Below are 15208 nucleotides of genomic sequence, written 5' to 3' on the forward strand. Positions count from 1 at the left end.
ACAGGGCTGGGAGGTGGAAGTACCTAGTGGGCAGTGAGATGATAGTTATTATTTCATATATGTACGGTGATAGTCTGCTTCTGGGAAAAGCACATTTCAAATGCTGCATTTTCCTGAGAGTTCAGTCTGCAATTCTAGTACTATGAGTTGTTGGCCATGGTTCCTGATTTCAGGATACTCTTACCTGACATTTTCCCTCGATAAAAAGTGAGAAAGTAAGAAAGGCAGAATACTGTTAAGTGTTAAGGGATAATCAGTGTCCCTTTACCATATGGGTCAACCAGTTAGTGTTAAACTGTGGGCTGGGTTGAAAAGATGATGGAAGCTTGGAAATATCACTGAATCTTCCAAACCTGATTGGTGAAGTCACATTCTTTGTTGCCAAATGGAATTGTAGCATCCATTTCTGAATTGGTTTAAGGGAAATAAATATTATATAACTATGACATCTGATGCCTCAAAAAGAGATGCAAGACAAATTTTGGATTTAACAGTTATTGGCAAACATCAGTGGGGGCCAAAACAAAACAAAGATTTACCAATCCCACAGGGACTCTTCTTTTTCCAAACCATGCATTTTGGAGTTCATGGGTAAGCTGCTATTTTTCACGATTTGACATCTCAGTCCCTGCCAAGGACACATCATGGTCTCTAAATAGATGGCATCATTCTTTACAGCAGGACATTGAATTTAAGAACATAAAAAGAACCCTGCTGGATCAGGACAAGGGTCCAACTGGTCCAGCTTCTTGTATCTCATTGAACTGTATCTGCCTCTTAGCTGCCCAATCCCTCAGTCTGAAGAAGATCCTTCTGGAGCACTTCAAAATTCCCCCTGGACTTCACCACCTGGAAAAGTTTAGTGTCTCTGCACTGAATATCAAGTAGTTGTTTAAACCATCCAAGAGATGGTTTGAAATGTTGCATATCAATACCTGGAAGAGCAGAATGGGGTTCAAGGACTCCAATTACTTCAAATTTATTGCTGGGGAAGTAAGGTCTGTCCACCTCCCTCTGCCTCATCCCATGGAGGGAAGTCCACATCATATGGGTTGGGGAATGACACCATAGTGCCATTTTTCTACAACCAGAACACTGAACACTTGACTCAGGTTTTAAGGGGGGGGCAATTTACAGGATTGTGGGTGAGGGAAGGTTCTTCAGGATCAGAGCATTCTTCAGCACTAATCTTGTCTTATGCCTTAGTGGACACTATCTTCACCAGCCAAGGTGTGGACTGTAAGCAAATGGATGCCATCTGATCTGGGGCTTTCCACTATTGTAGCCGGTCCAGGCAATTTCCCTCTTAGTCGTGGTAGCAGGATAGGCCTCTGGCCATAGCAAGCTGCCTCTCACTCAGGGGCTGGGGCTTGAACTGGGTGTTCTCCTGAATTCTTGCCCTTCTTTTGCTGCTACCTCTTCTGCCACCTCTGCTTCAGGTTCAATCCTTCTAGCCCCCTGGGTTCCCTTTGCCCTCTTTCTGACCTTTCACCGCCTTTTCTCCAGTTGTCCTCTGCTCTTAGTGTACAGTACAGTGTTCCATTTTTCAGTCTTCCACCTCCCATTTTCACTCTCCCCCCTTCATTTCTGTCTCTTCTATCACCTCCATTTCATCCTTTGCCCATCTTCTCTCCCCTTTTAAAACCTCCAGCCACCATGTCCCCATCTACTGCTCAGAACTGCCATCAGCTGTGATGGCATTCTGATTCCCCTAGGTAATGATGCCATCATCGACTGTCAAATAAAGAAGCTGATAGGCTCTGCACAACTCTGATCACTAAGGGTGGTCAGAGGGAGGAACACTGAAGCACAGTCACAGCAAACTCACCACTTCTGTAAAGTGTTCCAGTGTTTGATAAACAAGTAAGGTAGTTCCTCAGGTTGACTGGATATAACAGTAACTTCCCCCCCCCCCCAGTTTCCTCTCATATGACCATTTTGATGGTTCTGTTACAGTATAGTCAACTACACAGGTTGCAATGGACTGAGATAGATCAAAAAGGCAGGAGGGCAGGAGGTCTGGTCTAGAGGGTAGAGCCTCTGTCTGCCTGAAGATAACATCCACAAGGTCGCCAGTTCAAGGCCACCGGCACCGTGTAACCTTGAAGCAGCTGACAAGCTGAAGCCGAGCTATTCCATCTGCTCTGAGCATGGGAGGATGGAGGCCAAAATGTGAAGCCAGATCGGAATGAAACACCTGAATGTAGTGGTTCTTGAAAGAAAGAACCTTCTTTCAAATTGTAAAAATCCCTATTTAATAAGGGATTTAAATAAAGCCTGCCTATGTAAACCGCCTTGAATAAAGTCTTGAATAAAGACCAAGAAAGGCAGTATATAAATACCTGTTATTATTATTATTATTATTATTATTAAAAAGGTTCTGTGCAAAGGTCTGACCTCATGCAGCCATGACATTGAGATACCTTTCCTGGTGCAGACCACTGATTCTGACATAAGGCTCAGGACAGTATTATCACATGAGGGAAGAACACTCTTTGTTGTACGTCAGCCATAAATTGCTTATTCAGGAACATCAACACTCCATGCTTAAAAAGGAAGCCTTGAGCACTGTGGCAACTGGGTTCTTATGCCGCTATCCTGTTCATAGAACCTGTACTCTTTTGCAATAGCTGTACACTATGAGATATAACACTTAGGTCCAAAGATTATACGAGCAAAAGAATTGTACATGTCTTTGATTCTTTTCAACCTTAGGACATGGTATTGCCAAACAGGATGCTTGGCAATAGTGATATTCTCAGTACACCATGAAAATTCTCCAGTGACCCACCTTCATTTTTGGGATGTTGCAAGAAGCCCTAAACCTACTGATTCTCCACATGGAGGAACAGAGATCACAGCAAGGGTAAGGCAAGGCCCACGGGTAGTGAACAGGAAGCAACATTTTGATTGTCAGGATGATTACAACCCTCCCCACTGTACAACAGACAGTAACAAGTTGGGGGAAGCATCTCTGTTACTATGGTGATTGAAATGCCTTCCCACAAGAAAAGATATTGTTCCTGTACATTTAATGAGGATGGGGAGAATGCCTGAGAAGCCTAGGAGCTACTTCCAAAAGCTCTGAAGGATGAATGTTTGGGAAGGAAAATCTCTGAAGCTCCCATAGGGATGAATGGAAGGTTCAGAGAGAAGGAGCACAGATGGCAGAGGGCCTAAGGAAAGGAGAGAGGAAAGGTTGTCAGGGAATTATAGGATGGGAATGCTCCCATGGATATCAGATTGCTTCTTTATGTTCATGTAAGTAGGACTTTCATTCTGTCAACTGCTTTAGGGCCCAATCCTATCCAATTTTCCAGTGCCGGAGCAGCCATGCCAATAGGACGTGCGCTGCTTCCTGTGGTGGGGAGACAATCACAGAGGCCTCTTCAAGAGAAGGGAATATTTGTTCCCTTACCTCTGAAATGCATCGTGGCTGCAACGGTGCTGTAAAGTTGGATAGGATTGGGCCCTCAATCCCAGGATCTGGCTCTGTAAAATTTATAACAACCTTGCTCATCACTGAGAAAATCCATAATCAGAAGACTGGAGAATTACTGATTTTTCCATTTCCTCCTTTTAGTATGCAGTACCAATAAGTTCAGGGGGCACCAAACTATTAAAGAAATGTACTAATGATCCACCATGTAAAGAAAAAGTTATAAATGAAGTATAAAAAAAGATGAAAGAAACTTTAAAAATGCATGCTGAACTAAAGGGACAAAGTATTTAATTGAAAAATATAAAATAAGTACAGGTGATGTTTTAATGGAAAATTGCAAAAGGGGCATAAATTGCAATTAAGACAAAAAATGAAAGTAACTGTTTGTACCTTTTTGCATAAAGGAATAATAAAAATGCCAGATCTGCTGGGTGTACTTAACCTATACTACTGTGGTTATTAATTAAACACAAGGTAAAACAACAGTACAAGAAATGACTTTGAATTAAAATCATTCTTTATCCTGTTAGCACTGCCAGAGTATCAGGCATCTTTCTCTTTTCCCCACCTTCCACCCCTTCCATAGCAGAAGAATCCTGGCTTAACTTCCCCTTCCTTTTCTTTGTAAGTGGAGGGAGTTTATGCAGATACTTTCAAGTACTATTTTGTAATTGGTTTCTCTAATTGCTTTGCTACTCTCTGTGAAACACCCCCTCTTCTTGTTATAGAGGCTCCAAAAGGTAAAAATCCAACTCAGCAATCTACAATCCCACAAATATCAGTTCTCTCTTGCTGTATTCATTTTTAGTTGGCCATTTCTCTCAGTTGGCCATTTCTCCGGTCTCCATGGCCAGCAGCCTGCCTCCCTATGTTCTGTCACCTGAGATGCCCAACCAGTCATCTTTGACAACTGTGCTGCTGATAGTATATATATATTTTTTTGCCATGTGAAAGTTAGACCTTTGTGCTCTCAAAGCATATTCTTGGTTAAGTTAAGGGTTCTTTGGGAGTCAGAGAGGAAGTGGTGTGGCTAGGTCATTTGACCCATTTTTGTCACACACACACATACACATACACACACACACCCATATGGCAAAATTAATTTTGGGTGCCTCACACCCAAAATTTTGGGTGCCTTAATTAATTAATTAAGGGTGCCTGACAGGATGGGGAGCGAAATTGGGTGCCAGTCAGAATGGGAGCTCAGGTCTACCCAGCAGGTAGATCTGGGCTCCAAGTCCAGATGGGAGACCAGGTCTACCTGCCTAGAAGATGGCTCCAGAGGCTAGTTGAATTTGGAGCCCAGGTCTATCTAGCAGGAAGATCTGGGCTCCAAGTCCAGATGGGAGCCCAGGTCTACCCACTTGGTTGACCTGGGCTCTGGAGTTAAGGTAGTGCTCATGTCCCCCCCCCCCAACACAAACACTGGATTCATTCCTGGTGTCACCACCCCAGGGTGTCACCTTGCTAACACCTTATTGGTTCCATGCTGTGTGATAATAGCATCTCATTGGCTCTTTGAACAATCAGTCTCATTTGTCCATTTTGAGACAAGGAAACCATATTTTTTGTTACATAAGACAGTTGCATTTTTGTTTTCTGGTTTTTTAGTCATAACTTTTGATGGAACAAAGATATTTCACTCTGGTTTGTTTCATTACATTCAGCTTATGCATCAAATGGTATATAACATGATGGTATTATTCCTAAGAACCACGATTTAAGCAATTTTGGTCACTAATGGTGTCAACCCCCCTGAGGGTGGCACCCGGGGAGGACTGCACCAATCACCCCCTGCTAGCTATGCCACTGCAGAGAGGACAGCTCAAGTGATGAAGCCATGCAAACCAGGAGCACTTTCTGAAGGCATTGTAGTACCAGTAAACCAAGTATTTAAAATTTATGGCTGAACTGATACTACAAGATACCAGGTGCTTTGCAAGAGGAATTGTGTTAAATACATCAGTGCCAACTATTGGAAAACTACCAACTCACTAGGGCTGCAATCCTATCCACACTTACCTGGGAGTAAGTCACATTTACTATAATGGAACTTACTTCTAAGTAGACACGCATAGGATTGGGCTGTAGGATAACTATATGTTATCCTATTCATAGACACCAAATTCTATGGCAGGTAAGAAGTTGATCAAAGGTTTTGGGACTCAATTGGCTTGATAATCCTGGATAATCCGCGGACCAGGCCACAGTAACCCATGCCCTAGTGACATCTAGATTAGATTATTGCAATGCGCTCTACGTGGGGCTGCCTTTGAAGACAGTCCGGAAATTACAACTAGTACAGAACGCGGCTGCTCCTGTGGTTGCTGGGGCACGTCGGCTTGACTCTGTCGAGCCGTTGCTCCGGCAGCTACACTGGCTGCCAGTTCTGTTCCGGGCCCAATTCAAGGTGCTAGTTCTGACTTTTAAAGCCCTTTACGGCTCGGGTCCGGCGTATTTGAGGGACCGCCTCCTTCCCTACAATCCTGCCCATACACTTAGATCATCTGGGGGGGCCCTTTTGACTGTGCTGCCACTAAGAGATGTGAGAGGGGCGGCGGCCAGGAAGAGGGCCTTCTCGGTGGTGGCCCCCGAACTGTGGAATACCCTCCCCTTAGAACTGAGAACTGCTCCCTCTTTGCTAACGTTTCGGCATGGACTGAAGACCTTTTTATTTCAAAAAGCTTTTAATTGTTGACAGGCTGGCTGGCGTTCTTGCTTTTTATATGAAAATCCACGGGGTTTATTTGTTTGTTTTTAGATTTTTTAATTATTGTAAATTGTTTTTAATGATTGTTTTGAATGTTGTATTTTTAAAGTGTTGTGAGCCGCCTTGTGTGCCCATTGGGCAAAAAAGCGGGGTATAAATTAATAAAATCATCATCATCATCATCAAAATCACCAAAACTTATCCAGACAGGCAAAAATTCCAAATTCAGATCACATTAACTAAGTTCAAGATACGGAATGCTAAATCTATAGTTTTACTTCTTGAAAAAAGTATTACAGAGAATGGCCAATCAGTTATCTCTGAACCATTAAGATGACTGTCCTAGGAGGAACAGCCACTGATGTTAGAGCTGCCTCTTTAAATTGTATAATCCTGGCCAGATTATTTTATAAAATTTATAAATATGCATTTTGAATATGCATATCTGAATATTTATTTACAGCCCAATCCTACACCAACATACCTCCATGTACACCAGCACAATGACAATCTGACTAGCCCTACTACTAGAAGTGTGCCCACCAAAGGACTCTTCACAGACACCAGTACAATGCTGGAAAAATACAGCACCAATGTAGCTTGATGTCGCTTGGACACCAGCAGAACTCCAAGGGTGGAAAGCCAAAACACTGGGCTGTAATGTAGGATGAACAAGGAGGAATCAATGCATGCCATATGCTAACCCCTTCCTCAGATTACAGACATGCCTGATGCCAGAAAAACACTACACCAATGACTGGCATTGGTAAGAATAACCCCATAGGGAACAATGGGGAAGGAAAAAATCAGAACACCTCACACTACCCCTCACCCCACCCATTTTCCTACATAGGACATAGAACATAGGACACAGACTACAGTTGGCAGCCGATCACAGACAACAACCCCATTACAAAGCCCTGCCAGAGGGACTACAGCTGAGATGATCAGTTGTGCAGCATGGGGCTATGCCTCCCTGGTGTCTCAAAGGGGCACTTTTATGATAGGAGCATTTTGCACAAACAACATCTTGCCCCTCACAGCAAGTATGGCAAAATATTTGGTTAATACTTGCTTCTCAGAATTCTTATTGCAGGGACTCTGCCCAGGACTCCATACACAAACACCCAGTTTGTGACTGGAGTGACATACACAAAGTCTCCCAGCTAGGTGTGCTTGTTTGTAGTGATGCAAAGTGTTCAAGTGTTGGACAGGATGCTCTTTGCTTACCTCCTGCTGTAGCTGTGTGGTTAGTGAGCAGCTTTGTAGAGTAGCTGATATGGATTCTAGACCTGCCTCTCTCTCTCCTTTTGACCTTGCCTTGGGTGTTTCTGGCCAGTCATGCAAAATTGAATGACTTGCTCCTTAGGGCAAGCCCATTGGCTGGGCACATAAGCATGCATGCATTTCAACCATGCTTACTGCCATAGAGTCCTTTTTCCTCCACCAACCTAGCTGCTTCTTCAAGAAAGTGGGATGCAAAGGCATGCTGGGAGCTGAAGATTTCCAGCATTCTATTGCCCAGTCTGGTACAATGCAAAATTCAGGAGGTGGAGGAGGAAGGAGTTGCCGAGGTGGTAAGGGACGTTTGTGAGAGCCTGCTCCAATCACTCTAAAACAGCATTTGGAACAGAATCCCAGTGACCCCCTACCAACTTCAACGCTGAGATTGTGGCAGCAGCACTGGAGAGTTGGTATACAATTGTTGCGTCCCTGAGCAGAGACCTTCAAAGTGCAGAGCCTGGCATAGTTGCCCCAATTCTCCCTATCCTAGGGACAGCTCTAGCTCTTCTACACGCTAGAGTTCGGAATCTCATGTTTTATTCATCACCAAGTTCCAAGAGCAGCAGGGGAATGCAGCATCAGATTTCAGAAGCTCAATATAGCTGTCCATGAATTGGTGAATGAAATGTTCATATTTGTATTGTATTGGCAACCTTCAGTCTCGAAAGACTATGGTATCGCGCTCTGAAAGGTGGTTCTGGAACAGCGTCTAGTGTGGCTGAAAAGGCCAATCCGGGAGTGACAATCCCTTCCACACCGGGAGCAAGTGCAGTCTGTCCCTGGTCTGTCTCCCTGGCTATGGGCCTTCCTTCTTTGCCTCTTAGCCTCAGACTGTTGGCCAAGTGTCTCTTCAAACTGGGAAAGGCCATGCTGCACAGCCTGCCTCCAAGCGGGCCGCTCAGAGGCCAGGGTTTCCCACTTGTTGAGGTCCATCCCTAAGGCCTTCAGATCCCTCTTGCAGATGTCCTTGTATCGCAGCTGTGGTCTACCTGTAGGGCGCTTTCCTTGCACGAGTTCTCCATAGAGGAGATCCTTTGGGATCCGGCCATCATCCATTCTCACGACATGACCAAGCCAACGCAGGCGTCTCTGTTTCAGCAGTGAATACATGCTAGGGATTCCAGCACGTTCCAGGATTGTGTTGTTTGGAACTTTGTCCTGCCAGGTGATGCCGAGGATGCGTCGGAGGCAGCGCATGTGGAAAGCGCTCAGTTTCCTCTCCTGTTGTGAGCGAAGAGTCCATGACTCGCTGCAGTACAGAAGTGTACTCAGGACGCAAGCTCTGTAGACCTGGATCTTGGTATGTTCCGTCAGCTTCTTGTTGGACCAGACTCTCTTTGTGAGTCTGGAAAACGTGGTAGCTGCTTTACCGATGCGCTTGTTTAGCTCGGTATCGAGAGAAAGAGTGTCGGAGATCGTTGAGCCAAGGTACACAAAGTCATGGACAACCTCCAGTTCATGCTCAGAGATTGTAATGCAGGGAGGTGAGTCCACATCCTGAACCATGACCTGTGTTTTCTTCAGGCTGATTGTCAGTCCAAAATCTTGGCAGGCCTTGCTAAAACGATCCATGAGCTGCTGGAGATCTTTGGCAGAGTGGGTAGTGACAGCTGCATCGTCGGCAAAGAGGAAGTCACGCAGACATTTCAACTGGACTTTGGATTTTGCTCTCAGTCTGGAGAGGTTGAAGAGCTTTCCGTCTGATCTGGTCCGGAGATAGATGCCTTCTGTTGCAGTTCCAAAGGCCTGCTTCAGCAGGACAGCGAAGAAAATTCCAAACAAGGTTGGTGCAAGAACACAGCCCTGCTTCACTCCGCTTCGGATGTCAAAAGGGTCTGATGTGGAGCCATCGAAGACAACAGTGCCCTTCATGTCCTTGTGAAAAGATCTGATGATGCTGAGGAGCCTGGGTGGACATCCAATCTTGGGGAGAATCTTGAAGAGGCCGTCTCTGCTGACCAGGTCGAAAGCCTTTGTGAGATCTATGAAGGCTATAAAGAGTGGCTGTCGTTGTTCCCTGCATTTCTCCTGCAGTTGTCTAAGGGAGAATACCATATCAGTGGTGGACCTGTTGGCTCGGAATCCACACTGCGATTCTGGATAGACGCTCTCTGCAAGTACCTGGAGCCTCTTTAGTACAACTCGGGCAAACAGCTTTCCTACAACGCTAAGGAGAGAGATGCCGCGGTAGTTGTTGCAGTCACCCCTGTCACCTTTGTTCTTGTACAGCGTGATGATGTTTGCATCCCTCATGTCTTGAGGTACTCCACCTTCTCTCCAGCAGAGGCAGAGGATTTCATGCAGCTCAGTGACGATGATCTCTTTGCAGCATTTTAGGACTTCAGCAGGGATGCTGTCTTTTCCAGGTGCCTTGCCAAAGGCAAGGGAGTCCAGGGCCACATGAAGTTCTTCTAGGGTTGGTTCACTGTCAAGCTCTTCCAGCACAGGCAGGCACTCAATGTTGTTCAGTGCTTCTTCGGTGACTACATTTTCTCTGGAATATAGCTCAGAGTAGTGCTGCACCCAGCGTTCCATCTGCTGTGCCCGATCCTGGATGACCTCGCCTGTGGCAGACTTCAGAGGGGCAATTTTCCTCTGTGTTGGACCTAGGGCCTGCTTGATACCATCATACATCCCCTTGATGTTGCCCGTGTCAGCTGCTATCTGTATCTCGGAACAGAGCTGGAGCCAGTAGTCGTTAGCACATCTCCTGGCAGTCTGTTGGACTTTGCTGCGAGCAGTTCGGAGGACCTGCAGGTTGCGCTCACTGGGATAGGCCTTGTATGCTGCTTGAGCTCTCCTCTTTTCCTCAATGACTGGTGTCAACTCCTCAGAGTGGGCTTCAAACCAGTCTGCCGTCTTGTTGGTCTTCTTGCCGAATATGGACAAGGCGGTGTTGTAAACGGTATTCTTGAAATGTTCCCATCTGTTGGATGCGTTTGCGTCGGCCAGGCCTGGAAGAGATTCCTCAAGCGCTTGTGCAAATTCCTCCACTTTTCTCTGATCCCGGGTCTTGCTGGTATCAATGCGAGGTCTTCCTTCCTTTTTCGTGTGATACAGTCGCTTTGTTTGCAGTTTCACTCTGCTGCACACCAGGGAGTGGTCAGTGTCGCAGGCAGCACCATGATAACTGCGTGTGATCTTGATGCTGGGAAGGCTGGAGCGTCTGGTGAGGATCAGGTCGAGCTGGTGCCAGTGCTTTGATCTTGGATGTCTCCAAGAGACTCTATGTTGGGGCTTTGTGTTGAAGAACGTGTTGCTGACACAGAGACCGTGATGACAGCAAAACTCTAGCAGGCGTTGGCCATTTTCGTTCATCCTCCCAGTGCCAAACTGACCTAAGCAAGTGGGCCATGAACTGTTATCAGCATATTCATATTCATATTCATATTCATATTCATGTTCATATTTATGCATCTGTCATCATGCCTAGATTCATATGCCTTTACTGCAGCCAGTATAAAAGTCTCATATAGTTAGGTAAGTTTCATTTCTTTTCAGTCTTCAGAGAGGACCCTGCTGGTTGTGCTGTCATCAAGAGAGGTTAGGGGGATGGTGACCAGAAATAGGACCTTCTCGGTGGTGATGCCTGTACTGTGGAATTCCCTCACCTTTGAGTTGAGAACAGCTCCTTCACTGTTAACCTTCTGGCAAGGCCTGAAAACTTTTTTATTTTGGAAAGCCACTGATGCCCGGTAGAGGGCACGATGGCTGTTTTGTAAGTGATTGTTTGTAACTGATGGTTTTTTTTTATCCCTGCTGCTGTTTCATTTTCATTCTCTATTTTGTAGTTTTTTTTGTATTTTATAGTTCTTAATGTATATCTTATTTATTTTAATTGCTGTTAGCCACCTTGGGTACCCTCCGGGGAGAAAGGTGGGTTACAATTCAAACGAACCAACTTCCTACACACAAGAAACTGAGAAAACACAGAATCAAATTGCTGTTTTGCCTAATGGCAAGGAAACTGCAAAAAATCAGGATCGTGTAGTCATCACTGTACTTGAAAAGCTGTTTGTGTGGGAGCATTACTACTTCATATAAACAGCTTCTCACATGAAATGGCATCCATCGAGACTTGGGTTATGATGGTTATCAGACTGGTGAAATAGTACAGGTCCAGCCTATTTATATACGGATTTTTTATACATGGATTTGACTCAACACGAATGGCCACTGCAAATGAGAAGGAATGTGCTAGTCCCTGGAGAAGGGGAAAAATGCACCCCTTTAAAATCACTTTAAAAAACTGAACAGTCCTTTAACAATAGCCTCCTTAATGAGAGAGAGAGAGAGAGAGAGAGAGAGAGAGAGAGAGAGCACAGCTGGCTGACAGTCAATCAATCCTCCTTTCTCCAGGTGACCCCATCCCTTCCCCCTGAGCACGTGAAAGAAGATAACTTTGCATTGGTGAAGGGAGGGGCTGAGTGAAGCGACTTTGTAAGCGACTGGAGGAGGACGGATTGATGGATTGTCTCTTAATGACTCTTATCTTACATCACAAAAGTCATCAAGGCTGTTTTTAAATCCCTGGAGCAAAGAAACTTTGTTTTTTAAATTAATTTGCTATAGTGCATTTTTTGCCATCCACATGAGTGCTTGGAACGGAACCCACGCGAATAATGAGGCTCAACTTGTATATGAAATCAAACTTCTGATGTTTCAGGTCAACTTTCTAAGAACTTCTTTCAATTCAGCAGGCCATCTCTCAGAAATTCTAGCAGTCCAATCCTATCCTATCCTACCTCACTGGTGCAGCTGCACCAAAAATGGGTGCACTGTATCCTGCGTGGGGGCAAATTGGGAGACTTCAGCAGGGAATAAACAGCAGTTTGCATGGTGGTAGGAAGGATAGAATCGGGCTGTAACAATAGGCCACTATAGCTACACTGGTGCAGGCTATTGCATTCAATTTTCACAGCTATACATAGCTCTGATCCAGGGGTGTCTAAACTTTTTGGCAGGAGGACCACATCAGCTCTCTGACACTGTGACACTGTGTCAGGGGCCGGGGAAAAAAACAATTAATTTACATTTCAAATTTGAATAAATTTGAATAAATTTACATAAATGAATATATTAGAGATGGAACTTATATGAATGAATGAAGGTCTTGCAATAGCTCATGGCCTATAAAAGGCCTGGCACAAAGCAAGGCTGGCCCTTCCTACACTGCCACTGCTGCATCACACACGTGAAACAGCAAGCAGTGGAGGGAGCCCTCGGCCCACAGCTCATGCGAGAGGTTGAATAGTCACCTTCACTCTGAAAGCAATTGCGTCAGGCCAGTATGGGCTCCAGCAAGTCTCTGGAGGGCCAGAGGCTCATTGTAGACTGCGGGATCCCCACGGGCCAAATTGGGAGTCCCCAAGGGCTGCAAGTGGCCCCCGGGCCGGGGTTTGGGCATCCCTGCTCTAATCAATTGAGTTTTAGGTTATTTCACAATTTACTTTTGTAAGATCTACTGCCCAGTCCTCTCCACCCCCTCCCCCCGCTGGTGCAGTCATGCAAAAAAAATGGGCATGTTGTATCCAGTGACAAGAAACAGGAGGCTTCAGCAGGGAAAGGGGATTTAAATCCTTATATATATTTAATATTATTTTTTAATACTGTATTTTTACCACACTTTTCTCCTTGAGGGGACCCAAGGTGGCTTCATATCCCTGTATAAGCCTCCCGCTCTGCAATGGGTCTCCTCAGACCTGTGCTAGCAATTTCGCTAGTGCAATTCTGAAGAAAGAGGGTGGTAAGGCTGCAGAAGAGGGGAGATAGGATCCAGCTTGTGCCATCGCCACCAGATCGACCTTTCCCTGCAGTCTCCTGGCCCGTTACACCCTCTTCAAACCCAGTTTTTCTCCCTCCCTACACTCATTCCACCCTCATCTTCGCCATCTTACCTGCCTCCGGGTTGCAGGAGGTCCTGCAACACACACGGTAGGTCCAGGCCTTCCCACCAGCGTGCTACTCAGCACGTTGCTGGAAGGTGCTTATGGCTGATTTTCAGCAGCAAGCAGAGGCGGAACGCATATTCTGCCAGAACACAGAGTCCACAGGATTAGAGTGTAAGAAAATCTGGCCTCTTATCATGCAATCATGTATACTGAACCAGTGCATTTTTAGTTTACATTTAGTACATTTTTACTGCTTATATGAAAATGATTGCAAATTCCTACTTCCTTACTTTTTCCGAACAGATAAATACCTATAGCTTATGTATTTAGGCCTTGAGTGCTTACTTGATGGAAGGGGAAAGTATGGGATAGAAATATTTTGATAAATAAATAAAATTCACACTCTAGTAGCTGAAATAATAAACTCTGGTTGTGTGTCTGCGTGAATGTGACCAATTACATGTATTGAGCAAGGGACAATAGCTCTTGGTGCCAAATATGCTGTGTTAAGTTCCAGAATATTGATGAACAACTTGGAACCTCTGGCTTTTGACTAAATTAATGAGATAAAAGTCTTTTTTCAATTTTCTCTTCTGATGTGCTGCTACATAGGCACAGATACCAGAATACTCCAAATTAATGGGATTACACCTAAGCACATGAAGAAGAGCATTATACACGCATAACAAACCAAAGTTTATTTTTATGTTCTTGTAATAGCAGTCCTCTAATCATTTTTAATTTTAATGAATCAACATTCTATTCAAACGGTGCTTGCTCTAAGCCTGAAATTCTAATCATTTGAAAAGCAGAGGATACAAGTGAGCTTCTAGCAAATTCATCCATTAGCTTTCTTTTCTATTTTTGTATTAGCCTATTTAATACATTTAAAAAAAACAAAAAACCATGCTGCAGCAGATCTAACCATATAGGACAAGGGTAATTCAATAGCATTAAACTCAGCAAATAATTTAATAAAAGTATACAAGAAAATGACTTAACCATTAAGGACTATGCAGCACTAATGTGTTTCTTAACTAGTGCCTTACCATCTGTAACAGGGTCAGTGCACATGTCACTTCTGTTCTCCTTCCAGGCCAGCAGGTACTTGATGCTGACAGTACTCTCAGCTTCAGTTTGACTGTTAACTTTCGCCATCATCTTATGAGCTTTTCCAATGCCACAGTATACCTTTGTTTCATCTAGTAGGGCCAAATCACCAAGAGTATTTGCTGCAGCAAATGCCTGCTCAAAATATTCACAGGCTTTGGAGTAGTTTCCCTAATAAAAGAAAATACATACTTTCCAGTTCTTAAATACATCAGCATTCCCAATTTCCTTCACTTAAAACTCCAAGAGGTTGGGTCTATCACTGATGGAACAAATGAAACAGCAAACTATTTACTTAAATATTTTACTTTATGTGGCTATCTCAATTTCCTAACATGTAAAATGGAAGTAACATTAAAAACACAGACATCAGCGATAGTGGGTGCAATCCTAACCCCTTATGTCAGTGCTTTCCAGTACTGACATAAGGGCAGTGCAGCTCTGAGGTAAGGGAACAAACATTCCCTTACTTTGAAGAGGACTCCATGAGTGACACCCAACTGCAGGATGCAGCACATGCCCCATTGGCATCGCTATGCCAGTGCCGGAAAGCCCTGACATAAGGGGTTAGGATTGCGCCCAGTGTAACTCAAAGGGGATAATTATCTCCTGCTGCCATCATACAACACTCTCTCCCAGGGCCTAGGAGAGGGGGGTAAAGGGGGCAATTTGTACCCGGGCCCAGGGTCAGAAAGGGGGCCCAGGAACCAAAGGAAGGGACCCAGAAAGTTCCTGGGACCTGACATTTTCCTATCTTACCTGAACTAACTG

The 15208-nt window shown here is 44.7% G+C and overlaps 1 protein-coding gene across 1 annotated transcript in view; it reads right to left on the reverse strand.

The window, feature by feature from the left end:
- TTC29 (tetratricopeptide repeat domain 29) overlaps nucleotides 1-15208 on the reverse strand; it is a 138304-nt gene that overhangs the window by 44085 nt on the left and 79011 nt on the right. The window contains exon 9 of the mRNA XM_066632422.1: nucleotides 14377-14608. Coding sequence (XP_066488519.1) covers nucleotides 14377-14608 — 232 coding nt within the window. The remainder of the gene's footprint in view (nucleotides 1-14376; nucleotides 14609-15208) is intronic.

The sequence above is a fragment of the Tiliqua scincoides genome, chromosome 6 (assembly GCF_035046505.1).
Source record: "Tiliqua scincoides isolate rTilSci1 chromosome 6, rTilSci1.hap2, whole genome shotgun sequence".
Taxonomy (NCBI): Eukaryota; Metazoa; Chordata; class Lepidosauria; order Squamata; family Scincidae; genus Tiliqua; species Tiliqua scincoides.